Below are 27,259 nucleotides of genomic sequence, written 5' to 3' on the forward strand. Positions count from 1 at the left end.
AACATGCTATTAATGATGTGTATGTTTGTGTGAGGAGCAACTTGCTCATGATGCATCCTCTACCTTCTCTTGATAGTGTCTACAATATCCTCCTCCAAGATGAAAAGCAAAGGCAAATCAGTCATTCCTCTTAGTTTCAGGCTCAAGCAGCCTCTTTCAATGCAAATATCAATAACCCTGTCAGCAAACCTGTCAATCCTCCACGTAAGTTATTTCAGAAAATTAATCTTGATCCAAATAAATCTAATCTGTTGTGTAGATACTGCAAGAAGCATGGTCACACCATTAAAAATGCTATAAGTTTCATGGTTTCCCTTCCGACTTCAAATTTACTAAAGGGGAAGAAAGTGGTTGCTAATGTTGAGGTTCAATAGGCTCTTGTCATTCCTGATTCCAATTCTCCATCTGAGCATTCTTCTAAGTCTGCCTCTCTAATTCCTAGTCTCAAAAAAGAACAATATACACAACTGATGCTTCTGTTATAACAACGTCATGTATCAGAACAAGGCCCTCAGTCCAAACTCATGGCTTCTGCAAATTTTGCTGGTATAATTCCACCTTCTGAATCTGTAGGAATTAGTTATGGTACTTGTATGTTAACTAGGGTTAATGATTACAATTGGATTATAGATTCTGGGACAACTAACCACATGACTTCTAACAAAGATCTACTCTTTGATATTAAACCCTATGTTGTGCCCTACCTAGTCACTCTTCCAAGTGGCTATAAATTTAAAGTAACTTCCACTGGTTCAATACATTTTCTCTTTTTTATCCTTCATCATATATTGTACATCCCTAGCTTTCACTACAATCTCATTTCTTTCTACAAACTTGTATCTTATTTAGAATGTGACACGTTGTTCACTAAACATTGTTGTCTTCTTCGGGGCCCTTCACTGAAGAGCCCAGTGGAAGTTGATAAGGTGAAACTTGGGATTTACAAGCTTGGACCAAATGAGTCTTCACATGTGCCTGCTTTGTCTGCTTCTGTTTCTGATAACTCTTCTTCTATCATTTGTAAATACCATTCCCCATTGCTTTCTGCAACTTCTGATTCTCATTGTACAAATTATTCAGTTGTTAATAAAATGGATATTTTATGGCATAACATATTAGGACATATTCCTTTTGTTAGAATGAAAGATATTTCTGCTATCCCATGCAAGTTTTCTGCTACTCAGCCTTTTGTTTGTTCTGTTTGTCCCTTGGCTAGATATTCTAGACTTGCATTCCCAGATAACTTGTCATGACCCCATATTCCCCTCCGTAGGATGTCATGATGACACCTAGTCTCTAAGACTAGGTAAGCCTAATAATTTGCAAAATCAATGAGTAATAAACTGAACTCCCATCTCAACACATGTTAAATGAATATAAAAATGTCATTCAATAATTACAACTCCCAAAACCGGGTGGAAATAAGTCACAAGCTTTTAAGAGCAAATACTAAGTATCTATATACATCAGAGTCTAAATAAAGATAAGGAATACAACATAGTAAGGATAGAGGGGGACTCCGAGGTCTGCGGACACTCGCAAATATACCTAGAAGTCTCTACGTACGGTCCGGCTCACTGGTAGCTAGTCTGGTGGGAAGAACCTGAATTTGCACAAAAAGATGTGCAGAGTGTAGTATGAGTATGCCACAACGATACCCAGTAAATGCCAAGTCTAACCTCGATAGAGTAATGACGATGTCAGGTTAGGGCCCTACTAGTTCAAAATAAAATAAAGCAGATGATATAATAATATTTTGAAATTACTGAGAATTTAAACAATAAGAAGTTTCAGAAAATATCAGCACAATAAATAGAGGTACACAGCAGGGGCACTCCCGAGGTACTGCCTCGTAGTCCCAAATGTAAAGATGCAGTATAGGGGGATCTCCCGAGGAACCGCCTCGTAGTCCCAAAGTAAATATGCAGTACATGGGGATCTCCCGAGGAACCGCCTCGTAGTCCCAAAGTAAATATGCAGTACATGGGGATCTCCCGAGTAAACGCCTCATAGTCTCAAAGTAAATATGCAGTACAAGAGATCTCCCGAGGAACCGCCTCATAGTCCCAAAGTAAATATGCAGTACAAGGAGATCTCCCGAGGAACCGCCTCGTAGTCCCAAAGTAAATATGGAGTACATGGGGATCTCCCGAGAAACCGCCTCGTAGTCCCAAAATAAATATGCAGCAGGTAATCAAAGGAAAACACAAATTTTCAGCAAGAATCTTACAGTTAAAGATTTAATTCAAATCAAGGAAAGCATGTAATTCAACTAAACATGTTGCACAAATTGCAAGTAAGAGTTAAGGCACGTAGACATGCGATGCTATACTAAACATGATCACTACATATGCTAAGGCAGCTCAGTTAATGTATTTTAAAAGAAGATAACTCAGTTAATGTATTTTAAAAGATGACAAATCAGCAAGAACCAAATTTTCCATAATCAGCCTGTGTACGCACTCGTCACCTCGCGTACACGGTGCTCACATATCACAAATTGTTACAAAAGTACCAAATCCTAAGGGAATTTCGCCCACACAAGGTTAGACAAGTCACTACATTAAATGTCGCTCAATCAATGGGTAAAAATGCCTTTCCCTCGACTTTCCGACTCCGAATGGCCCAAATCTAACTAAAAGCAATTACATGACATTAATAAAACTACAAGAAACTAATTTAAATAATAAAATAATGACTTTAGCAAAGAATCAAAAATCCGGCCCAAGCAGTCGACCCGGGTCCACGTCTCGGAATCGGGTAAAAGTTACAAAATACGAATACACATTGAATATCGAGTTCACCCATACCAAAATACCAAAATACCAAAATCCGACACCAAGCCGCCCCTCAAATCCCCAAATTACACTTTCCAAATCTCTAGCCTCAGCTCCCACATTCCACCTTGAACACATACAATCTAGGTGGAAAAAATAATAGGGAAACAAGATTATTGACCAAAAATAATTACAAGGGACTTACCTTAAGAAATTTCTCGAAAATGCTCTCAAAAATCGCCAAACCCGAGCTCAAAATATCCAAAAATGAAGAATGAAATAAACCCTCGGAATTTTCCCTTTTCTGCCAAGTGATTTTGCTTTTGTGAGGGCTCCACCGCACCTGGGGAAAAACCATCGCAGGTGCGGACTTTACTTAAGTCCAAAATCTCGCTTCTACGAGCAAAAGGGCGCTTCTGTGAGCAAAAGGAGGCCTCGGGCGGATTTCGGGACCTCAACCAAACCTACCAACAAGTCCTAAAATATCATGCGGACTTAGTCGAGCCTTTGAATCACATCAAACAATGCTAAAAATATGAATTACACATCGATTCAAGTCTAATAAACTTCAAAGTTTTAAACTTCTACACCCGACGCCGAAACCTACCAAATCAAGTCTGATTGACCTTAAATTTTGCACACAAGTCATAATTGAAATTACGGACCTATTCTAACTTCCGAAATCAGAATCCGACCCCGATATCAAAAAGTCCACTCCCGGTCAAACATTCCAAAATTTATCAATTTTTCAACTTTCGCCAATTGATGCTAAAATGGCCTATGGACCTCTAATTCAACATCCGAACACCCTCCTAGGACCAAAATCACTCTACGGAGCTATTAAAACTGTCAAAATTCTATTTCGGAGTCCTCTTCACATAATTAGAACTACAGTCAATTCCTACGACTTAAACTTCTATTTCAGGGACTATGTGTCCCATTTCACTCCGAAACCAAAAATAAATCATCCCGGCAAGTCACAAAACCCAAAAATAAAATAGAGGAACAGTAAATAGGGGTTCGGGGCTAATTCTCTCAAAACGACCGACCGGGTCATTACAATAACTCTATTAAAACCTCCTCTCATTTCCAACTTATTCATATAGACACTTGGGGACCCTATCATAGTCCAACTTACAATGGTTTCAAGTATTTTCTTACTTTAATTGATAATTGACTCACCTTATGGGGTCCAAGAGCAATGTTTTTCCTTTGATCAAAGTTTTTGTTGCCATGGTCAAGACATAATTCAATGTTTCCATTAAAGCTTTTAAAAGTGATAATGCCTATGAGTTGGATTCCAGCCACACAACCACTCAATTCTTCCTTGACCATGGGATCACAGATCAAACTCCATGCCCCCACATACCACAACAAAATAGAGCGGTGGAGAAGAAGCATATATATTTACTGGAAACCTCAAGGGCTTTCCTTTTTCAATCCAAATTACCTTTAAAGTTCTAGGGTGGATGTGTTTTGACAGCCACATATTAGATAAACAGATTCCCTTCCAAACTTTTAAACAATAAATCACCCTTTGAACTATTATATGGCTTGCCTCTTTATGAACATCTCAGATCATTTGGTTGCCTCTACTACCACACTGTTCCCAAATGTAATAGAGACAAGTTTCAGCCTAAGGTTGATCCTCGTGTTTTCATTGCTTATTCTTTGGGTAAGAAAGGCTACAAACTTTATAACTTTACCACTAAACTAATATTGATCTTCAGGGATGTTGTCTTTCATGAGTCTGTCTTCCTTTTACTTGTGCTAAATTTGTCTCTCCTCCTCTTCCTAATTTTCTTCCTGTTTCAGAAGAATTTTCATCTTTTCCTCCACCCTCATCTCCAACACCTATTCTTGAGTCTTCTTCCCCATTATCCACTAACCCTTACCCTCATCTACGCTCATCTTCTCCTTTCACTTCTTCACCAATTGTTCCTCTTCATGTTCCATCACTTAGAATATCCTCTAGGGATCACCATCCACATGCTCGCCTTCAGCCTTATGTTTGCCAACTTCCCCATCATTATGTGGCCCTAATGCTTCCTTATTTACTTATTTTCATTCCCTAGCTGATACTACTATTACTGAACCTTCCTTTTACAACTAAGTTGCCTCTATTGCAACATGGCAAAAGGCCATGAGAAAGGAAACACTTAAGGCCAATCACACTTGGTCTATTGTTAAATTGCCTCAAGGCAAGATACCCATTGGTTACAAATGGTTTTACCAAAATCAAATATAGGGCATATGGCTCAGTGGAGAGGTATAAGGCTAGGTTGGTTCTTAGAGGTGACACACAAGTTGAATGGGTTGATTTCAATGAGACTTTTTCTCCTGTCATCAAATTTTTTACAGTCAAATGTCTTGTTGCAGTAGCTATCAAATAGAATTGGTCCATGTTTCAATTGTATGTCAATAATGCATTTTTGCATGGTGACCTTGATGAGGAAGTATACAAGAAACTCCCTCCCCCCCCCCCCCCGGTTTAGTTACTAGTTCTGCTTCTCTGCCTTCTTCCTCTTTGGTGTGCAAATTGCAAAAAGCCTTATATGGACTTAGGCAAGCCTCTAGGCAGTGGTATGCCAAATTATCTCATGCTTTATGTTGCAGAGGATATTCCTACTCCTTGAATGATTATTCTCTTTTTGTCAAAATGTATGGATCTTCTATTATATTGATTGTTATGTATGAAGATGACATTATTCTCACCGGTAATGACTTTGATGAGATATCTTCTTGAAAGCTTTTCTGGACTTTCAGTTTAAAATAAAAAATTTGGGTGTTTTCAACTATTTCCTGGGAATAGAGGTCTCTTACTCTTCTTCTGGTTTTCTGCTTCATCAGAAAAAGTTTATTAGAGATCTGTTGTATGACTATGATTGTGAACTAGTATCCCCTATGATTTCCCCTTTGGATCTGTCGACTAAGTTGAAGGCTGATTGTGGTGACCTTCTTCCTTCACCTGAATCTTATAGAAGTTTGGTTGGAAAGCTCAACTTCTTGACACACACAAGGCATGACTTGTGCTTTGTAGTCCAACACTTAAGTTTGTTTCTTCAAACTCCTCGGTTTCCATACATGCATGTTGCTCTACGTCTTCTCAGGTATCTTAAAGGCACTGCTGATTTTGGTGTCTTCTTCAGTAATTCTTCTAGCTTTTCTTTGGCTGCTTATTGTGATAGTGATTGGGATTCTTTCCCTAATACTCAAAGATTTTTTACTAGTTTTTGCATCTTTTTGGGGGGTTGTCTTGGTAGATGGAAGGCTAAGAAACATCTTGTTATCTCCCTTTCTTCCACCGAATCTGAATATCGAGCTATTTCAAAGGTTGTTGCTGAACTTTCTTGGGTGGTTAGGCTCCTATCTGACTTTGGCATTCCTACTACTACTATTGTTCATGTATTTTGTGGTAATCAAGTTGCAATCCACATTGCCAAGAACCCTATTTTTTATGAGCGCACCAAACATATTCAGGTGGATTGCCATTTCATTCGGACTAAGCTTATTGAGGGGCTCATCTCTCTGCACCATGTTTCCACATCTGCACAATTGACTGCCATATTCACTAAGCTACTGTCGCGACCCAAATCCAACTAGTCATGATGGCACCTAACCCAACCTGTTAGGTAAGCCAATTAACAACAATCCAATTTAATGTGATTTACTTAGAAAATAAATGATAATATATCCGACTTTAATACACTCCCAAGGATTGGTACTATAAATCACGGGCTTCTAAGATCCAGAAATTACAAAGATGATGTGAAATAAAAATACATCATCTATTTAAAATATATATGAATAAATTAATAATTCTAGAGCTACCAAGAACAAGAGGCAGCTGTGACCGGATCGCAGGTACATCCTCAATTCTATCTCACGCCATACACAACAACATCAACATCCCAAAATTTGCACGCAAGGTGTATAAGTATAGTATGAGTACAACCGGCCCCATGTACTCAATAAGTAACAAACCTAACCTTAGGTTGAAAGTAGTGACGAGATGGGACAAGGGTCAGAGTCTAACTCCATTAACCAGTAACAGTTCATAACAATATAATAAAGATGGTAGAAGAAATGTTACAGAAAATAGGCATGATTTTCAAGTATGACAGTAGATCCCAGATCTTTCACCGAAAACCTCAAAAATATATGTATAAGTTTATTTTTCCAAAAACTTTTCAACAATAAATAGGATGTTTCATTTTCAAATAGCATGAAGAACATACATCTCTATGCCTACATGTCAATATACAGGTGAAATCATGAATGTCACCAAAACCGGGTAGCATGAGGAAATACATCTCTATGCCTGTATCTCAAGTACGCATGTTGAATGCAATGCATCTCAATGATGAACTCATGTACTCACACTCTCAGAGTACTCAATCACTCAGTACTACACGAGGAAAGTCTAGCCTAGAGAAGATCCGTCCCTCAATATAAATGTATATAGGGCAATTCCATGCCTAAGGAACTCCATCCCAAATGTGAATATATATGGCAATTTTATGCCCTTGGAACTCCATCCCAAATGTAAATGTTTAAGGCAACTCCATGCCCAGGGAACTCCATCCCAAATATAATATCCACTGCACTCACTGTGGATGTGCAGACTCCGGAGGGGCTTTTTCAGCCCAAGCGCTATAATAAGCCAGATCCAGGAATAAATAAATAAAAATATGTTGCGGCGTGCAGCTCTATCTCATAACCATCACTCACAATCAGGTCATCGGCCTCACTCAGTCATCAATCTCTCCAGTCTCTCGGGCTCATAATGCCATGAAACTAGCCCAAAATGATGATATGATGTATCGGTAAATAACAACAGAGACTAAGATATGATATGCAATGAATGAATATGACTGAGTATGAAATTATAAATTAAACACATAATTTGACAGCAGAAATGACTTTAGTGGGTCCCAATAATACCAACATTGCCTAAGTATGATTTCTAACATGAGTCACAACTCAGTTTCTCTAACACATGAAAAATACATGGAAAATACAAGTTAATTGACTACACAGCTCTACGGAATCGATTGAGTCTCAATTCTACGGTGCAGGCCCACACGTATGTCACCTAGCATGTGCGTCACCTCCAAACAAATCACATAACATGTATAATCAGGGTTCATACCCTCATCTCCAAGTTTAGAAGTGTTACTTACCTCGAACAAGCCGAATCCAATACCGAGATCAAACCTACGAACATTCAAAATCTTCAAATTTCCAACTTTCTCCGATTGGCGTTGAAAACTTTTAGGAATATCCAGATAAAATTTCGGGCATATGTCCGGGTCCAAAATCATCATATGGACCTAAATGAATTATCAAAACTACGATTCGAGGTCGAATACTGGTCAACTCTTTCAACTTAAAGCTTCCAATATGAAATTCATTCTTTCGAACATATTCTGAAACACATGAAAACCAAAAAACGACGATACACACATGTTTATAATACATCATATGGAGCTACTCAAAGCTTCAAATAGTTGAACGAAACGCAAATGCTTAAAACGATCGGTCGGGTCGTAACAACCACTTATTGGGATTCTATATCATACTATCTTACCCAAGTTTGGGGTTCTCCCATCCTCCAACTTGGGGGGGGGGGGGAGAGGGATGGTGGAATAATTGACGATACACACAAGGCCCAAACATAAATGATGGAAGATGGCCTAACTAGATCAACTTAGCTATTTATGCTATTTTGTATTTTGGGCTAGGCTAGTCTTTTATTTTTCAGGTATTTGGCCCAATGTATATAAAAGGAGTAGAACTCTCTAGATAGACAGTTTTCTGATTCTTTCTTTTCTATGAAATAAATTTCTTCTCTCTTCGATTTTCCCAACTAGAACCCTAATTACAAATTCACACAAAATTGATTGGATTCCTGTATTTTTCTCAAGAACGTGACCGACTACGATGGATTTAATTTGACATGTATTGTTTTATTTAAAGGTGAATTATTTTTTAATTAAAGGGTGAAATGATTGAATTATATTTTTATGAAGTTATTAGAAAATTGTATAAATTAATTGTTTAAAATGTAAAAAAAGTATTTGAGATAGCTAGTTGAAAAGATATCATATTAGTCTAAAGACTAAGTTTACATTAGTTTGAATTAATAAGATGAAAACATTTTTCTCATTAAAAAAATGTAATTAGTTTCGGACAAAAGAAAAAAAAAATGCATGTTCTGTTGGGAGGAGACATTGCCATTACTTGAAACCAAATTTAGAAAAGAAAGAAAGTAAAAAGGAAATGATGGGGTCCGGAAGTGAAAGCAGAACCTTTTTTGGGACTTTGTCGGAAATAGGAGGAAAAACGGGGACCATAATGCAAAGAAAACTTTTCCGCTTCCTTCCTGTCGGTATTTTAAAAAATTTATTATTCAACCAATTTTTAGTGAATGATATAAGTGAATAACTGTTTTCTTTTAATTATTTTGTCATTACTAACTGATGGCAATACAGCCAATTTGGTGTAGCAGCCTTTACTTCAATTTTATGGATTAAACGTATTATCATATCTATTCTCGTGTAGTAACGTTTTTATATTTACTTTTAGAGAGCCATTCCTATCTAGCTGAATTAATGTTTAGATGTTAATGTCATTTACAAAAATAATTCCGTAAAAATTGAAGACTTGTGAGTTAACAAATCATTATATCACTTGAAATTAAAGTCAAATTAATATATCATTGTTATCAACATTTTAAATACTAAAGTTCAACTTTTTATAAATAAAAATTGTAAAAGGAAAAAAGGACAACTCATTGAGTAAAGTATCTCGCGTTCATGCAAAATTCAGAAAAAAACCGCATCTAAGGAGTGTGACAGAGACAGTATACCCTAAATAATCGTCAAACTAATATTTACAAATAGTAAATACTTACAAATATTAAGTTCGGTATTTAAAATAGTGAAGTAATATTTTATGCCCAAAAGGGAACAAAATTATAAATGTTTCCTGCCCTTTTTCGAGGGAAAGAGTGTCAGGACTCAGGAGTACTAACTACAATCCATGCTATTTCACTTAAATATTGCTTTTCAATTAATCCAATCAAAAGCTCTAATATATTCTACAGTAGTTTACTTTCCTAGTATTATTTACGGTCTCACTTTTAGTTCAAGAAAAAATAAAACAAAAAGTTTTGTATGGGTCGATGATGATTTATTTATTCTCTTCATTTGATATTAGTACCTATTTTGAGACGGCTGACTAATCTTTTTATTCGCGTCAACAATTTATTTATTCAAATGTAAGTATCAACCAAATTCAAAAGAAACAAAGGACATATCTAAAACAGGCAAAATAATACTTACAAACTTATATATATATATCCTTTAAAGTTTAAACCATACTTACCTTTTTCTTCTTCTTTATTCTTTAATTAATAAGCTGCTAAAACAATAATTAACGGTGTCAATAGTTCTGCATTTTTCAAAGTAGAAAGGGGTGGGTGGTGTGTGGGGTGGGAGTGGGGATAGGAAAACACTTCTTCACATAAATCAAGAACAAGTGAGTCATATTAGAGTGATGACACAACACAACCAATGAAATCACTTGTGTCCCAAAGTAACTATTAATTGCTCTATGTCATCAATGAATAAATTATAGGAAATTCATTGCTTCTTGACACCAATTAACCTAAAAGAATCATTGAAAAATAAAGAAGTTGGTGATTGATTATAAGTGAAAGATTCAATTTTTTAAGTAGGACAGTTGTGTTGAATTGACCATGTATTGTAACTATCCCCTTTTCAAGCTCACTTCAAAGTTCAAAGTTTGCTTTAATGTTGGTGTCACAAATCATAACATAATCTTTATGCTATTTATGCCTTTCCTATTATCTATTTGTCCCTACATAAATTTATATTCTTCTACAATTGATGTTCGTCCATTATTATTTTATGTACTTTGATGGAAACATAACGGATTCCAAATCATCAAAAAAAACAATATAATTATAGTGAGAGGCAAATCCATTGCAGAAGCTATGAGTTCAAGTAAACTTATAGCTTTCGTTCATATTATGTATTTTTATCCAAAAATTATAAAATATATATAAATAATAAATTTTAAACTCATTAAATTAGATGAGATATGATAGAATTATAAATTTGAACTTATAAAATTTAAATTCTAAATTCACCTTATTTATAGTTCAGTATTACTAACCTCAAAAGACAAAAGTAGTAAAGAATGAAAAGTTGTGAAACCTTTGCTATGTACAATGTTGTTGATGAATGGAATGAACTCTGAACTTCCAAAGGAATAAGGTCCAAAAAATAAAGGTTCATTGACCAATTGTGCTAACCGAATACTTATATTAGACCTAATCTTCTTCGACTATAGCTTATGCCTTCACCCAATTTGTCCTTTCCACCTTGACCTCGTGAAACCAGAAAGGTAAAATGAAACCAGAAAGGTAAAAACGACAAGAAAAGATTGGAGCAAAATGAGTAAAAAGATTATTTATAACTCAATGTTTACACCAAATCAGTAAGTAAAATATGTGATATATATATATATATATATATATATATATATATATATATATTAATGTCATCACTAATCAATAATTAAATAATAATACTTTTTGTTTAATTTATAATTATTCAGATAAGTTATTGGTTTAGTGATAATATCATGTGCGGATAAGTATGTATTTTTTTCAAATGAGCTCCTTGCAAAATACAGAGTAAAGTCAAAGAAAGAGTATGAGTGACTACATTGGATATAATTTGACATGTATGGTTTTAAATTTTTATTTTTATTTTAAAAAAATTTAAAGGGTGAAATGATTGAATTATAGTTTTATGGAGTTCATTAGAAAATTGTATAAATTAATTATTTAAAATGTTAAAAAAAAAATGAGATAGTTAGTTGATAAGATATCGAATCAGTCTAAAGAACAATATTAGCTTACATTGGTTTGAATTGTTAAAATGAAAACAGTTTTTCTCTTCATTTAAAAAAATGTAAAAAGTACAGTGCCATTACTTGAAACCAAATTTAGAAAGAAAGAAAGTAAAAAGGAAAAGATGGGGTCCGGAAGTGAAAGGAGAACCTTTTTGGGGACTTAGTCGGAAATAGGAGGAAAAACGGGGACCATAATGCAAATAAAACTTTCCCGCTTCCCGCCGGCATCAGCCCTAATGCCCGATGAACAAACCAGCCACTGTCACTTCCGAAGCCGAAAACCAAAAAACATTCCCAAAATCTGAAGATGAAAAACAATCAACTGCAATTGTTTTCAGAATCCGGCATTTATCAGTTAACCTCAAATGCCTTCTTTATCGACCCGGTTCGAATTCTCAACCGTTCATACACCCGGTTTAGGGTTTCTCCTTCTACGTACTACTCTCGCTTCTTCGATTCCTCGAACTCAACACAAGTTCCAAAAGCTTCCGAAGATTCTAGAAAACGAAAACGTAAACAGAAGAAGAAGCCTCAATCTCTCAATGAACGCGAACAAATCGCCGATCGTCGTCATCAGGTACCATTAACATTTTTACATTTTCAAAAATCTTAACTTGTATGTATAATATGCAGCTGCTTATTTTCTGTGCATTGAGTGTGAGATTGTGAGCAGTAAATTTTGTTTATTTTTATTTGTGTTGAAGGAGGTGAAGCCGTTATTGTTGAAAGCGCATGAAGCCTTGATTGAAGCTACTGATCTTTTGAAAGTTTTGAGGAATTTGAGGAACGATGGATGTGCTGTGGGGGAATGTAAAGAGTTGTCAGAGGAAAGTAGTGAGCTTTCGTTTATGGAGCTCGGAAGTGTTTGGCAAGCTCCATTGTATGAGATTGTTCTCAATTATTATCAAGATGATAAAACTTTCCACAATGGAGGTTTGCTTTAGTTACAAGAGTTTTTTTTCAATACAAAAGTGCTTAAGGGTGGGCAGATACTGTCAGTTTTCGCCTTGCGATTTTGCAAAAGAGGCTGTTTCCGCCCCTTGATCCCCTGACCTACTGGTCATCAATGGAGCATCTCTATTGTTGCACCAAGGGGCCCTTTATGCAATTCGATATAAATTTTTTGTAATTTGTTAGCATATTTCTTGCGGTCCTAGCATGCTTATGTGTTCTAGTTGTCTTGCGTGGTTTCCAGGTTCAGTTCTTGCTCAGAGCATTGAGCAAAGTGTGACCCCTGTATTTAATAATCTAGTCGCTAATGAGGGAAGCTGTGATATAGAAGCGGAGCTTTTCAATCACAAGTATATTATTCCCATAAGGAGTTGTTTCTATATGGTATGATACACCGCGGATGCTTCTTTAGTTGTTTCTGAGAAAGCCTCTTTCTTTTCTCTCATGAAAATTTCTAATCCAGAATCATTTGGGTTTACTTTGGCTTTCAATACTTTTTCTTCTGGTTTTTGTTTCTTTGAATCTGAGTTATCTGCATTGTTTACAAATCTGACTTTTTGGCTTTATTGTTCTTGTTGCCTTGAAGTCTGATTTGCGGCAGATTGAGAACTTAATCCCAGGTAATGAACCAAGATCCTTTCTTCTTGTGTTTGAGGGTGGACGTACTGTCCAGAGCTAATGCTTATTAAATTCCATTTGTATGGACCTACAATGTATTGGGAAGTACCCAGCTTAAAGGCAGATTTCCTCATTTCTTGCCATATATATTACTCCATACTAGTTTTCATGGTTATTGCATAAATTAGAATTCTGGAGCTGCTGCTTAAACTCCGAGTGTTGTTTTCTTCTTTCAGCTGATTCTGATTGTGGCTTCAATCTCATAGTTATAGATCCCCCTTGGGAAAATGGCAGCGCTCACCAGAAACTGAGGTGTGTGTTAATCCTTCCCGAGATTTGTCTCTCTTGCTTCTAGATTATTTGCTAGCCTTGGCTTGCATTTATTTTTCGAGGTTTCCACTCTCTGCAAAGTTTTTTCGCGAAGAATGTCAGTTGTAGAAACAAGGCATATCCTGTACACCCTACAGGGAAAATTCTCTTCAAATTTTGGGGTGGGGTAGACATAGGATGGTAGTTGAACAAAACCGATATTATAAGTGTGAATTCCTATAAGTGATTAGAATGGGTCAATTTAAATCTGCTTTGTATATTAGAAGCTCAAACTATTAGGCGTAAAGGTCTGTGTTGTAGATTGCTTCGATTCAATATGCAATTCCATGTGGTTGCAGGTACCCAACTTTGCCTAACCGATACTACTTATCTCTCCCCGTCAAGCAACTTTGTCATACCTCTGGATCTCTTGTTGCATTGTGGGTTACCAACAGGGAAAAGTTGCGAGGTTTTGTGGAGAATGATTTGTTTCCGAAATGGGGAGTAAAATATGCAGCTAGCTTTTACTGGTTGAAGGTATCATTTCTTACACAGCTGTTATGTAGACCCTTAAGATGTCTTCTACCCCCAGAGAGAGAGGAGCCTGAACAGTGTATATTGACTGAATATATGTGTTAAGGTATCTAAGTTGATATATGTTACAGGTTAAAGCAAATGGGATGATGACCGGTGAATTGGACCTCTTTCATCATCGGCCATATGAATGCCTTCTCCTAGGATACTGTGAGGGAAAGGTTAGCTTTTCCTATGCCTTAGAGGTGCCGTTGTTAAAGCAACTCTTTTCTTCACTTCCCTGTGTTTTTGTAGGAGACTGATTCTGACAATATAAAAAGACTGAATCCTATACCAGATAATCGAGTATTCGTCAGTGTTCCTGGTGATTATTCAAGGAAACCCCCCATTGGAGGTAACCTTTTCGGGTTCCCATTTGAATTTTTCTTTTTCCTTTTGAATAATGTAGTTTCTCTTTGTGCCTTTCTTTCCTTCATGTTATTGATATTTTCTCTCATTTACTGCTGGATTTGCTGTCTGATAGCTTCTGATAATTTTCCTCCTACCATTGCCCACATGAATTAGAGCTGCTTCTGGATTATGTGCCGGGGTCTAGGCCTGCTCATTGCATTGAACTATTTGCTAGAGAAATGATAGCTGGCTGGACTTCTTGGGGGAATGAACCTCTTCATTTTCAGGATTCAAGATATTTTGTTACTAAGGAAACAGAAAAATAATGCTTCTGGATTGAAACACCTCTTATTCGGAAGTTTTAGTCCAGTGATATGGTATCCTGAAGGTATCCCTCTGTATGTGGTTTTATCCTTCCGGTGTAGCTTCCTGTAGAATTTTTAAGACGCGTCAAAATTTTGCTTTTATTACCTGATCACTTTTCCCCTGAGCAATACTTGTTCGATGATGCTTCTTCGTGTATTATTTGCTTATATAGGATTCATGAACTGTGCAACAGATCGATGCATTCGGACAGTTTTATGATTGGTGATTGCTTAAAAGTAGAGATTTATAGACTTCAGGAAGTACCAGGTGGCTTGAGTTCGTACATCATTGGTATTATTTAAGTTCAGCCTACCAATTACTTGCTTCTTTTTCTCTTTCAATTTGACTGGGAAGGCTTTTGATATTTTTTCCTTCTGTTTTTAAGTTTAGCCTCCTTCCTAGCTGCCTTATACCTCTCCATGCACACTCGCCTCTCCTCCTCACCTATGCTTCCCACTAACTTCAGGTACGTCGCCTTCTTTGCTTCCACTTTACCTTGGACCACTTCATTCCACCACCGGTCTCCTTTGTGCCCACCAGAGAGAGGAAGGCTCGGGATTTGGACCAAGTGAGATACATCAAGGACGAAGATGGTAGAGTATTGATGGAAGATGCCCAAATTAAGAGGAGATGGCAGACTTTCTTTCATAAATTTCTTAATGAAGAAGGGGATCGGGATATTGTGCTAGGCGAATTGGAGCATTCCGAGAGTCACCTAGACTTTGGGTACTGCAGGCGAATCGAGGTTGAGGAGGTCGTGGGAGCTATGCGTAAGATGAGCAGGGGCAGAGCGACCGGGCCAGACGAGATTCCGGTGGAATTTTGGAAGTGTGTGGAGAGAGCAGGTTTGGAGTGGTTGACTAGGTTGTTTAATATTATTTTTAAGGGGAAAAGGATGCCAGATGAGTGGAGGCGGAGTACGGTGGTTCCATTGTATAAGAACAAAGATGATATCCAGAGTTGTAACAATTATAGGGGTATCAAATTACTGAGTCATACCATGAAAGTGTGGGAGAGGGTGGTTGAAGCGAGGTGAGGATGACAGTGTCTGTATCCGACAACCAGTTCGGGTTCATGCCGGGTCGTTCGACTACAGAAGCTATACACCTTGTTAGAAGGTTGGTGGAACTATACAGAGAGAGGAAGAAGAATCTACACATGGTGTTTATTGACCTAGAGAAAGCATATGACAAGGTCCCTAGAGAAATTCTCTGGAGATGCCTGGAGGCAAAAAGTGTGTCGGTTCCCTATATTATGGCGATTAAGGACATGTATGATGCGGCTAAGACTCGGGTTAGGACAGTAGGAGGCGACTCTGAGCATTTTCCGGTTGTAATGGGGTTACACCAAGGTTCTGCGCTCAGTCCGTTCTTATTCTCCCTGGTGATGGACGCGTTAACACACCAAATTCAAAGGGATGTGCCATGGTGCATGCTATTCGCCGATGACATAGTTCTGATTGATGAGTCGCGAGCCGGTGTTAACGAGAGGCTGGAGGTTTGGAGACAGGCTCTTGAGTCTAAGGGTTTCAAGCTGAGCAGGACGAAGATGCAATACCTGGAGTGTAAGTTCAGCGCTGAGCCAGGGGAAGTGGGCGTGGATGTGAGGCTTGATTCGCAGGTCATCCCGAGTAGAGGCAGCTTCAAGTACCTTGGTTCGGTTATCCAGGGGGGAGGGAAGATCGACGAGGATGTCACACACCGTATTGGGGTAAGATGGATGAAGTGGAGGTTAGCATCTAGAGTCCTGTGTGACAAGAGAGTGCCACCGATACTCAAAGGTAAGTTTTATAAAGCGGTGGTTAGACCGACCATGATGTATGGGGATGAGTGTTGGCCCGTTAAAAACTCACATATCCAGAAGATGAAAGTAGCAGAAATGAGGATGTTGCGGTGGATGTGCGGGCACACTAGGATGGATAAGATTAGGAATGATGATATTTGGGAGAAGGTGCATGTGGCTCCTATTGATGACAAGTTGCGGGAAGCGAGACTTAGATGGTTCGGACATGTTCAGAGGAGAAGCTCAGATGCTCCGGTACGGAGGTGTGAGCAGCTGGTTACGGAGGGCACGAGAAGAGGTAGAGGGCGGCCTAAGAAGTATTGGGGAGAGGTGATCAGGCAGGATATGGCGAGGCTTCAGATTTCCGAGGACATGACACTTGATAGGAAGATGTGGAGGTCGAGTATTAAGGTTGTAGGCTAGGAGGCAGTTGAGTCGTGCCTTACTTCGTACCATTGTGGGATTAGCCATGTAGGTTTTTGGGCTAAGATAGCTAGTGGCAATGTTGTGGCTTACTATTTCGCTTTTCAGTGCATGCCCTATTTACTAGCTATCGCTTTTGCTTTGCATCTTTCTTCTAGATTTCATGGTGTTCCTATTTTTCATATGATTGTTGTGGTGATACTAATATTTACTAATATTGTCTCCCTTTGCTTTGCATCTTTCTTCTGGATTTCATGGTGTTCCTATTTATCATATGATTGTTGTTGTGATACTAATATTGCCCCCTTTTTGTCTTTTTTTTTTTTATTTTTTTGAGCCGAGGGTCTTTCGGAAACAGTCTCTCTACTCCTTCGGGGTAGGGGTAAGGTCTGCGTACACACTACCCTCCCCAGACCCCATTAGTGGGATTTTACTGGGTTGTTGTTGTTGTTTTTACAGTTGGGGGTGCTTTGTTGTTTAATGAATTTAGTTTGGCAGTTTACTTATGAGTAAAAAAATAAGTAGAAGATAACTTTCATCTGCTCGTCTAATGTTTCATAATCTTGTTCGAGATTAATTTCGCTTGAAACTTTCTCCTCCAGAAGCAGGTTACTCTGAGTATAACTGTTTGGTACCCCAAAATGCAGAGATCTCATTGCGACAGCCAATGACAAAACAATGGGAATGATGGATAGCTTGCATTATATGCTCAAAACCGATGGTTGTTTGCTATAAAAGTTCAACTCGTGTTCTCCATTGAGTACATATATTCAAGTCAAACTTCTCTGAGTTCTTGAATACTCCTTGATAGCCAAGAGGAGGAAAAATCTCTATGTATTCATTTTCTACTGGAAAAGTAAGTTTTCAAGATTGAAGGTTATTCATAGTTGAGCCTTTGTAATAGTAGCCAGAGTTGCTCAGTTCCAGTGTCCTTGTTAGGCTCTGTAATTTTCGATGAATCAACCGTCTTCAGACAAGTGGTCGATATTTAGCGGAATGTAGCGAATTTATTTCTCCCCTTCATTCTAGTGTTCTTCAGTTTTGCTAAGTGGAAAAGATTTGTAGGATATATATGATCATTTTTTTCATCAATTTCTGTTTTTCTTTCCTCCTCGGCGCTCCAATATAAGGCAGGTATTTACACCAAGATTATGGATTTAAGGAAAATCTTTATGGCTTGTCTCCGGTGGGATTTGAACCTTTAAATGGCTTACAAGTTGACTGTCGTGCATGTCAATTCCACGGAGTTGGTGCAATGTTTGTTTACATGCAAAATTAAGTAGAATGAAAATTTCAAGGTAACTAAGGTGTTTGCGCAGATAAATTTGTATGCAAGCCTGAAGAAGAGATTCACATTCAAAGTAGAAGCTGGTATTTTCACAAGTATGCATTTCTGGATATACAATTTGAGTAGTTGTGAGATAAATATGGTACTGAATATATGTACTAGTTTCAAATGCCTACTGTAGCAAGAGCATAATCTAATAGTAATACGGAAAACCAAAACTGTGGAGATTCATATAATTCGTGTATATCGGCTTCAAAAGCCGATTTTTGTATTTCTCAACCAAGTGCATTAGACGTACTACTTAGCACTGAACTATGTAATATTTGTACAGAATATATTGCATTTGGAGGAAAGGGTAAGCAACAAGGTCGTTGTAGTATAGTGGTAAGTATTCCCGCCTGTCACGCGGGTGACCCGGGTTCGATCCCCGGCAACGGCGATATTTTGTTCTTTTTATATTTTATATTCTCTTTGTGCTTAGCTTGTCCGACAGTTGATCCCGTAACTTATTTATTTCTTTTCCGCAATGTCATTTACTTCAAGACTAATTAGGGTATTCAAGTGCCAGCTTGACAATCCTCTTAGGATTATGTTTATCTAACATTGGATTATCTAAGTTTAACATGTGCTTAACTCCTTAAAAATTCGGTTTTGTATCTAAAGTCATGTCTTTGTTTTATTAAGTGATTCATATCTTCATATCAACCATTTACTTCTTTGTACATGCAGATACAGTCAAGGAGCACGAACCGTTGTTTCACTTTCTGAGGAAACCAAATTGAAAAAACGTGGCTCAAAGCACCCCACGTGGTTCGTCAGAGGACTCTTTTAATAAAAATCTTGTTATTCTTGTTTTAAAGATCAGAAGAAGTACCGAATCACTCCAAAACTTTGACATAAACAAGAAAATCGTAGCATTCCACTAATGTATTGGTAAAACCTTATCAACACTATGTGTTTGGTCAAACCAAAATCGTAACATTCCCCAATAGAATTTTAGCTAATTCTAATTCAATGAAAACAAACAACCGTGATTTGTTATGGTTGTATCCACTAATGTAATGGTTAAACTTTCATAAATACAAAATGTAAATGTTTTCCACACACACATTTATGGTTATATTACTTGAATTCTTACCTTTCTTTTTAACAACTAATGCGAATATGTATTTAACCGTAATGAATTTCCACAAATTTGTACTTACCACAGAAAAAAATAAAAAAAAATAAAAAAAATGGTGTCAAAATGAACCATTCCAGCCTCTAAGGACAGAAATTAGTTCAATAATAAATCACCTTGACTTTCACATGTAGATTCAAGATTCAAACCACAGGGTGAAAAACTGAAAATGAAGAAGCTACAGTTAATTAACGGAAACGCTTGATTCGCGCATTACACCGTATAACTCGAAGAAAAATATAAGTAAAATTTAATTTCCTAATTTTCACGATAAGCAATGTAATCCGCCAAAGCAATCAAGGGAGCAGCTTTGTGTGGATCAAATTCCACCAGCTGTTGTTTAGCATCTCGGTTGAGCTCCGCCGCAAATTCCTTAGCCTTTTCCAATCCCAGCAGTTTTGGATACGTCGTTTTATCTACTGCCAAATCTTTTCCGGCGGTTTTTCCGAGCTCCTCCGACGACTTTGTAACATCGAGTATATCATCTACTACTTGAAACAATAATCCAATACATCTCGCGAATATCCTCAATTTCTCCACTTCTTCATCTGTTCCGCCGCCGAGGATTGCTCCGAGAACTACGGAAGCTTCTAGAAGCGCCGCCGTTTTGTGTATGTGAATGAATTCGAGTGTGTCGAGTCCAACATTAGGGTTACCAGTACAAGCTATATCCGCTACTTGTCCAGCTACTAACCCTTCAGTTCCGATGGATTTCGCCAGTTCGCCGATGGCGGCGAGGATCCTCGACGGTGAAACTCCGGCGGTAGCGGTGGCGATGTACTCGAAGGCGAAAGCGAGGAGCGAGTCTCCGGCGAGGACCGCCACGTCCTCGCCGTAGACTTTGTGGTTCGTCGGCTTTCCACGGCGGAGATCGTCGTTATCCATACAAGGTAAATCGTCGTGAATGAGGGACATAGTGTGGATCATCTCGACGGCGCAAGCAGCCGGCATGGCGTTGGATTGGTCGCCGCCGACGAGCTCGCAGGCGGCGAGGCAGAGCATCGGTCGGACTCTTTTGCCGCCGGCGAGAAGTGAATAGCGCATTGCTTCGTGGATCACAGGTGGGTCTTTTACTATAACAGCCTCATCTAAAGCTTTATTTACAGAAATAGCCTTTTCAGCTACGTAAGTTTTGAAATTGAATTGCTCCTTTTGTGTTTCAACTTCCTTAACTTTCTCATCTTCTTTGGTAGCAATAGCTGACACACTTAGAGCAGAAAATGGTCTTTTCTGTTTCAAAAAACTTGGGTTTTTCACAGGAATCTTCATGAATCCAGTGAAGGTTTTATTGGGTATGGTTTGATTGAAAACTGAACAGACTTGAGCAGCCCATGAATCGACAAGATTCATAGATCTCATTTTTGCAGAAAATAAGCTTAAAATAATAGTGAAAGATGTATAAAAGAAGCTGAAATGGAGTAGCGCAAATGGACCGTTAAATGGAGTGGCGAAGTTGGACTGTAATGGGGTTGTTTTCTAATGGAAATGGGAATGAGAGGACGGCCCATTTGGACATACGTAGTTGGCCGAAGACTTCACGTGAAGTACTATTCAAAATGAGCTTAAGGTTTATGCAAAAGAATTTTTCTCATGCAACTTAAAAAGGTAATTATTGGTAATTTTATTTAATAAATATTAATAATTTATATTTTATAATAAATAGTACTACCACCATTTCAATTTAAATGATATAGTTTGACTTGACACAAAATTTAAGAAGAAGAAAAAAAAAGAATACTTTTGAAACACGTGGTCCTAAAAGCTTAAGGGGTAAAAGCTTAGTGGGTCATGCATTTGTGTGGCTCTAAAAACTTATCATTAAGTAAAATGAGTAAAATAAAAAATTTAAAGTTAAAATTATTTTTAAATATAAAAATATGTCATTCTTTTTTGAACAAACTAATAAGGAAAGAATGTCATTTAAATTGAAACGGCGGGAGTAAGTAATTTGCTATGACATATTAAATTGTATTGATAGTGTACGAAAATTTCATAGTATATAATTTAAACTCATTTATTAGAATTTGTAAGTTTGGTCATTTGTACTTGAAATACAAGTGAAATATTAAAATAACACATTTAAAGAGAATTTAAATGAAACAATGACTTTTACTCATAATATTTTAAGTTTTCGTGCTAGTGTAATCCATGTACAAATACAACTTCAATTTTTGAATGTCTTCTTCGGTTAACTCCAAATATTCTTTTCTTCCGGCTTTAACCAAATATTTTCCATCTTCATATTAATTGTATTTCAATGTAAACCTTAGTGTTTGCAATAGGTGGTTTGACTATCAGAATTTGCGAATATTGAACTTTAAATAACTTATTTAAGCAATATTTCAAATGTAAAAATAAGTTTTATTTACGAATCTTCAAATATTTTTTTCAACTTTAAAATCTTGCCCATAGGCCTATTATGTATTTTTATGAGTAAATTTTAGGCAAAAATGGAAAATTAAGCGACTTAGAAAGTAACATGGAAAGCAACCAATCAGGATTGTGACGAAGTGATAAGTAATTTTTATCCTTAATTAGAGATTTTAAAGTATAAAATCACTTTTATTAGAGAACATTACCCTAAATATGAGATTTTTTCATACGAATTTGAATTTAATAAAATCTCAATACGAATACCTACCACCAGAACACGGTATGGGAAACAAAACAAAAAACATGTGAAAAGCAGACAGAAAAAGGAGATGATGGGTATTGGAAACCCCGATCCAAAAGATACGGTTATTTGGACCAGAGACGGTACATTTAAGAATTACAAAGAGACAGGAGAAGGGTTTTAAGTAATTCAGCGGTGACATGAGACCAATCATAGGGGGAGTAAGTAGAGAAGAAAGCACATTTAGTATGAGTATGTGTTTTTTTTTCTTTTTTTTTGGGGGGGGGGGGGGGGGGGGGGCAAAATAGACGAACTATGATTTATTTATTTATTTTGTTTTGAACCAAAAATTAAGATGCCCAATAATACTTGAAATCTATTTAGTTTCTATCGTAAGAAGTATACCAATCTTATTTCTATGTAGGTCTTGGAATTAATATGAGTTTATGGAATCAACTTTAATGTAACATATATAATTTAAGTTATATGTAATGATCGTTTACAACCTCTCTACCTTTAAGGTGGGGTAAGGTTTGCGTAGACACTACTCTCATCAGACCTCACTTGTGGGATTATACTGAATTTTTTGCTGTTGTTATTGTAATGATCTTTTAGAAAATGTAGGTATAATTTAAAACGATTGTAGCTGATTAATTCATATATATAATAAAATGATTTATATTTTTAGTGGTGTTTAAATTGTCTAACAATGTAAAAAGTCAATATGCATATTGTCTCATTTTCGTATTTTTTTCCAAAAATTATACTTTGGCAGCTGAAAGATTATTCTTATAATTTAGTTAATTAGACGTCATTTCTTTCATTTTCTGGTTTCTTCGGATCATAACTTATGTTGACTAAGAGAACTACACTTTTGGGAACTATTATGATTCACGTATAATTGTTTCTGCCTTTCTGGTGTATGTCGTGTATATCTAAACATTTTATAATTCATGGATATAAATACCTTTAGAGTGCAGGTTGCTATATGAGCAAATAGACATAAGCAGATCCATGATTTAAATTTTATGGGTTTACCTTATAAGATTTTTAGCGTTGAACTCATTATATTTTAAAGCTATGGGTTCAAATCTACTATTTGTTGCAATTTTAGTAGATTTTGCATATAAATTTTTGCTTCACATCGAAAGTTATGAATTCGATTGAATCCGTCAGGTATATACTACATGATCTCGAAATGATTTTTCAAGATACATGACGACGCAATTCGGTAATGAGTGACAAAATCTGGTCGAACAAGAACCACGAGTCAATGACCATGAGACAAAATCAAATTACATATTGTTGACATGAGAATTAGACCCATTCTGATTAAATCTGCTCGCCAAAAGATTCGCAATAGAAGTGTCCAGCAAAGTCCTTCTAATTTCTATTGCTTTATTATTATTATTAAGAAACTGCCAAAAGGAAAATAAGATGGCGAGTATTGAACACATACATATCGTCCGAAAAAATTTTAGATACCACTACCGTAATTTGTGATTCTTATTGCTCTTACCAGGAAAAATCGCGTGCCCTTTAAAGATAATTGTTTAATTTTTGGTTCCTCAACTCTGATGAAGTCAATATTGACATTGAGGTTGCCACCAAAACTTATAAAATAAACCAGTAAGATTTTATTGCATAAAAGGTGAATTTAATTCCGGTTGTCCTATTCCCATTGGATAAACCTACCAAGTAAAATAGTACTATATAGTTTCTTTTTTTTTTTTAAACCCTTCCAAAATTAGAAGTATCTACGGTGTTTCTACACTTTCCTTCCAGCATGACTCGAACCCAAGGTCTAATGGTCGTGGGTGGAGATATTTTTACCAACTGAGCAAGGCTGGGAGAACTATATAAGCTGGTATAAAACTAAAGACGGTATATGCATAAATTACTACTGAGGAAATGTACTATGTAAAAGTACAAAAGGGGGTGAATTGTAATTTTTTTATTTTTTATAAAGTAGCTGGCTAATTTTTTTTCTAGCTAGTCGGCTGGATTCTTGATGCGAGAGATATAAACAAAGTACAGAAAAATAAATAGCAGAAAGTAAATGACACCCGATGTTTTATACTAGTTCAGATTCCATGTGAATTCTATGTCCAGTCCCCTTGAATTGCAAGAGAGTTCTCTTTTAAGTATTTGAAATCTTTGATACAAGTATGTTTGGTGTTGTTATATACCAACACCTTTGTCACCATAATAGTACTTTTCTTGCTTTTGAGTTTTGATACAGTGCCTATTCTTTGCATTTCCTTCAACTCAATTTCTATCACAAAACAAATCTTCAGCAAAAATATCAAAAAGCAAATCTCCTCCCACCCCCACCACAACCAAACAACTACTATGCCTACAAAAAAGAATTAAACTTTGATAGAAACGCAAATCAAAAAACTCAAAAATTAAAGACAAAGATTTCAACAAAAAATTGACAAAACATAGTAAATCATGTATAGAACGAAAATGGCACAAATTGATTCCTTGATCCTTGCTTTTAGATCTTCGGTGAAATCTTGATTTCTTCTTTATTGGTAGTCTTCTTTCTTTGAAGTTGTTTTCCTTCAAATAAAAGTAAGTTATTTACCATCATTAAAACATCTATCTAACACTATGTTGTAGTTCTAGAGTTCTTTCAAAATACACATTCATTTGAATATGACTTTCATTTGATGCATTGCATTCTTAGCTGATTTTTTTTTGTTGTTGTTGTTGAGAAATTTGGTATTGATTATAAGCCTATTTGGCCAAGCTTTACCCAAGCTAAAAGTATTTTTTTTCTCCAAAAAGGTACTTTTCCCCTCATTTTGAGGTATTTGACCAAACTTTTTTTGGGTGGGGGGGGGGGGGGGGTGCTTTCGGCTAGAAGCAGAAACAATTTTTAAGAAGTAGAAAAAATAGCCTCTCCCCAGAAGCAGAAACAGTTTTGACTTTTTATCTTAGCAAAAGTACCCTCGCAAAATATTATATATACCAAATTAACCTTAATTTAAAATTTTAAACTATTAAGTAATATACAATGACTTTTGGGATGAGTTTTCATATTTATTGAATGATTTTTTTATATATTTAAATTATCTTGAAAGACTAAAGTATTTTTTAATTTTATTTTTATATTGTACTTAAATTAAATAAAAAAACTTAATTATTATATTTAATAATAAATATTTGTGATCAATTATCTACTTATATAATATTAACTATTAAGCAAATATCTTCATGTACTTATTTAAAATTTGACACTTAAAAATACTTTTTGAAAAGTTTGGTCAAACATAAATTATTGTTCAAAAGTACTTTTTAAATTGATTAGCCAAACACAAACTGTTTTTCTCCAAAAGTACTTTTTTGCAAAACACTTCTCAAAATAAGCTGATTTTACATATTTGCCAAAGACGAACATTGGAATTTATTAGTTGAGAGTTGAGACATTTGAAAATTGGAATCTCATGTCTTGAGAGACATTAGGTCTGATCTAAGCAGGCCATCCCTCTCGGGTCAGTTCATAAGTCATAGCTAGTCCATTACACACCCAACTACTGGGCCTCATGAAACGCAATTTAGTTTTGCAAAACCTTAGCCATTAATCACATAATCAAAACTAACCAAGCGTATATAAAAATTAAAAAATCTAGATAAATAAGTATTATTTCTTTTCAAGAATCACACGCAAAGATCTCCTTCCATATTTTTAAGCGTGATCATCAACATTAGACGCAAGACGGAAAGAAAATTTCATGGATGAGGTAGCAAAGATGAAACACAAACAAAAACATTATACAAGATCCTAAAATTCTAAGCAAAAGGAGACCTTTTTCAATGGTTATAATTCATTGAAAATGTATAGATGCGTCAATATACAAAATTTGAGGAAGATTGGAGGTGATTTGGACTAGTTTTAAGTCAAAATTCGTAGTTGAAATCGAGTTTACAAATTTATCTACGGCATATGAATCAAACATGTACCTCACATACATATATACATGGATATACATGAGATACACAAGAGATACATATATGATACATAAAAGATACATATATGATACATAAGTGATACACAAAAGATACACGGAGATACGCAGTGAGATACACATATCATCTTCTTCTATGTTCTTCTTGTGTACTTCAAATTTCGTTCAAATTTCAATTCGAACCACCTAAAATCTCCACCAAATTATCCAAAAATAGAGTTTCACACTCATTAAGATGTACCCAATATATTTCAACAATAGCCACTCGAAATAAATTCTGATTTCGAAAATTCAAAATTTTGAATTCAAGCTTAAACAAGTTTCAATGGATGCCCATGGCATTTTCAGTTTAATCTTTTGCCCCAATCAACAAACTAATATTTAATAGTGATTTGTAAATCGAATTATGGTGCTCTGAAAGTCACTTTAGCTTATTGTATGCTTTAAAAGCTTACATTAATTGAAAATTGTTTGAATTAAATGACATTTGTGTCCTTTCTGGTAAATAATTTGTTTTTGGGCTAGTTTTGGTTGAAATTGTTTATGAAGTGATAGTTTGAATAGTTCTCCTTTTTTTTTTTTCTTCTCAAGTAACCAATTTTATCCAAATTTGATAAAAGAATTCAGCCGAAACTCTATATTGCTTTTAGGTTAAACCTTTTAAAAGTCTCTGGTTGTCCATTCTTTTCCCTTTGTAAATTTGAGTTATTCTTTGAACTATAGAAGAATGAAAAGATATATAAAAAGAAAACAGTGCACACAATATTGACAAAAATGGTAGAACCCAACCAGTATATGATTTTGCATATTTTATCATTTTCCTTCATGAGAACAACGTATATAAGTTATAAAGAAAATGAAAAAGGGTCCTTGAGAATGAGATACTTATTCACGTACTCACACCACACCGGTGTTGCACCAATCCTTAGTTTATGACTTAATCATGACAATTAATATGATTTAGTGTAATCGAACAGTCCACCACTGTATTCTTCTTGTTTTGGTTCCAATCGATAATTGGAGCTTAGGTTATAAAGTTAGACTTTTACTAAAAGTAGTACTCACGTCAAGAAATATTGTCATTTGCGATGACACATTCAAACTGGA

General features: G+C 36.1%; 2 protein-coding genes and 1 non-coding gene across 8 annotated transcripts; 2 read left to right on the forward strand and 1 right to left on the reverse strand.

The window, feature by feature from the left end:
* The first annotated feature begins 11,857 nt into the window (after positions 1-11,857).
* LOC104091069 (methyltransferase-like protein 2) lies at positions 11,858-18,204 on the forward strand. 6 transcript variants are annotated; one of them, XR_004505661.2, is made up of 11 exons: positions 11,860-12,300; positions 12,428-12,656; positions 12,919-13,058; positions 13,261-13,294; positions 13,529-13,604; positions 13,961-14,138; positions 14,267-14,356; positions 14,430-14,529; positions 14,700-14,913; positions 15,064-15,182; positions 17,744-18,204. XR_004505661.2 is itself a non-coding variant. In XM_009596327.4 (9 exons), exons 1-9 carry the CDS (start codon positions 12,031-12,033, stop codon positions 14,697-14,699), a joined length of 1,158 nt encoding a protein of 385 aa, XP_009594622.1. In that variant the 5' UTR covers positions 11,859-12,030; the 3' UTR covers positions 14,700-14,790. The 6 variants fall into 6 exon arrangements, 2 of the variants coding, with proteins under 2 accessions (XP_009594622.1, XP_009594621.1); XR_004505662.2 differs by lacking the exon at positions 15,064-15,182 and having other exon boundaries at positions 11,858-12,300; positions 14,057-14,138; XR_011415627.1 differs by lacking the exon at positions 15,064-15,182 and having other exon boundaries at positions 17,699-18,204.
* Positions 18,205-18,751: 547 nt separating this feature from the next.
* Positions 18,752-18,823, forward strand: TRNAD-GUC (transfer RNA aspartic acid (anticodon GUC)). Its single transcript has one exon. It is a non-coding gene; the product is annotated as a tRNA-Asp (tRNA).
* Positions 18,824-19,623: 800 nt separating this feature from the next.
* LOC104091068 (geranylgeranyl pyrophosphate synthase, chloroplastic-like) lies at positions 19,624-21,085 on the reverse strand. Its single transcript, XM_009596321.4, has one exon. It carries the CDS (start codon positions 20,921-20,923, stop codon positions 19,823-19,825), a length of 1,101 nt encoding a protein of 366 aa, XP_009594616.1. The 5' UTR covers positions 20,924-21,085; the 3' UTR covers positions 19,624-19,822.
* Positions 21,086-27,259: the final 6,174 nt, after the last annotated feature.

This window comes from Nicotiana tomentosiformis, chromosome 4, assembly GCF_000390325.3.
Source record: "Nicotiana tomentosiformis chromosome 4, ASM39032v3, whole genome shotgun sequence".
NCBI lineage: Eukaryota > Viridiplantae > Streptophyta > Magnoliopsida > Solanales > Solanaceae > Nicotiana > Nicotiana tomentosiformis.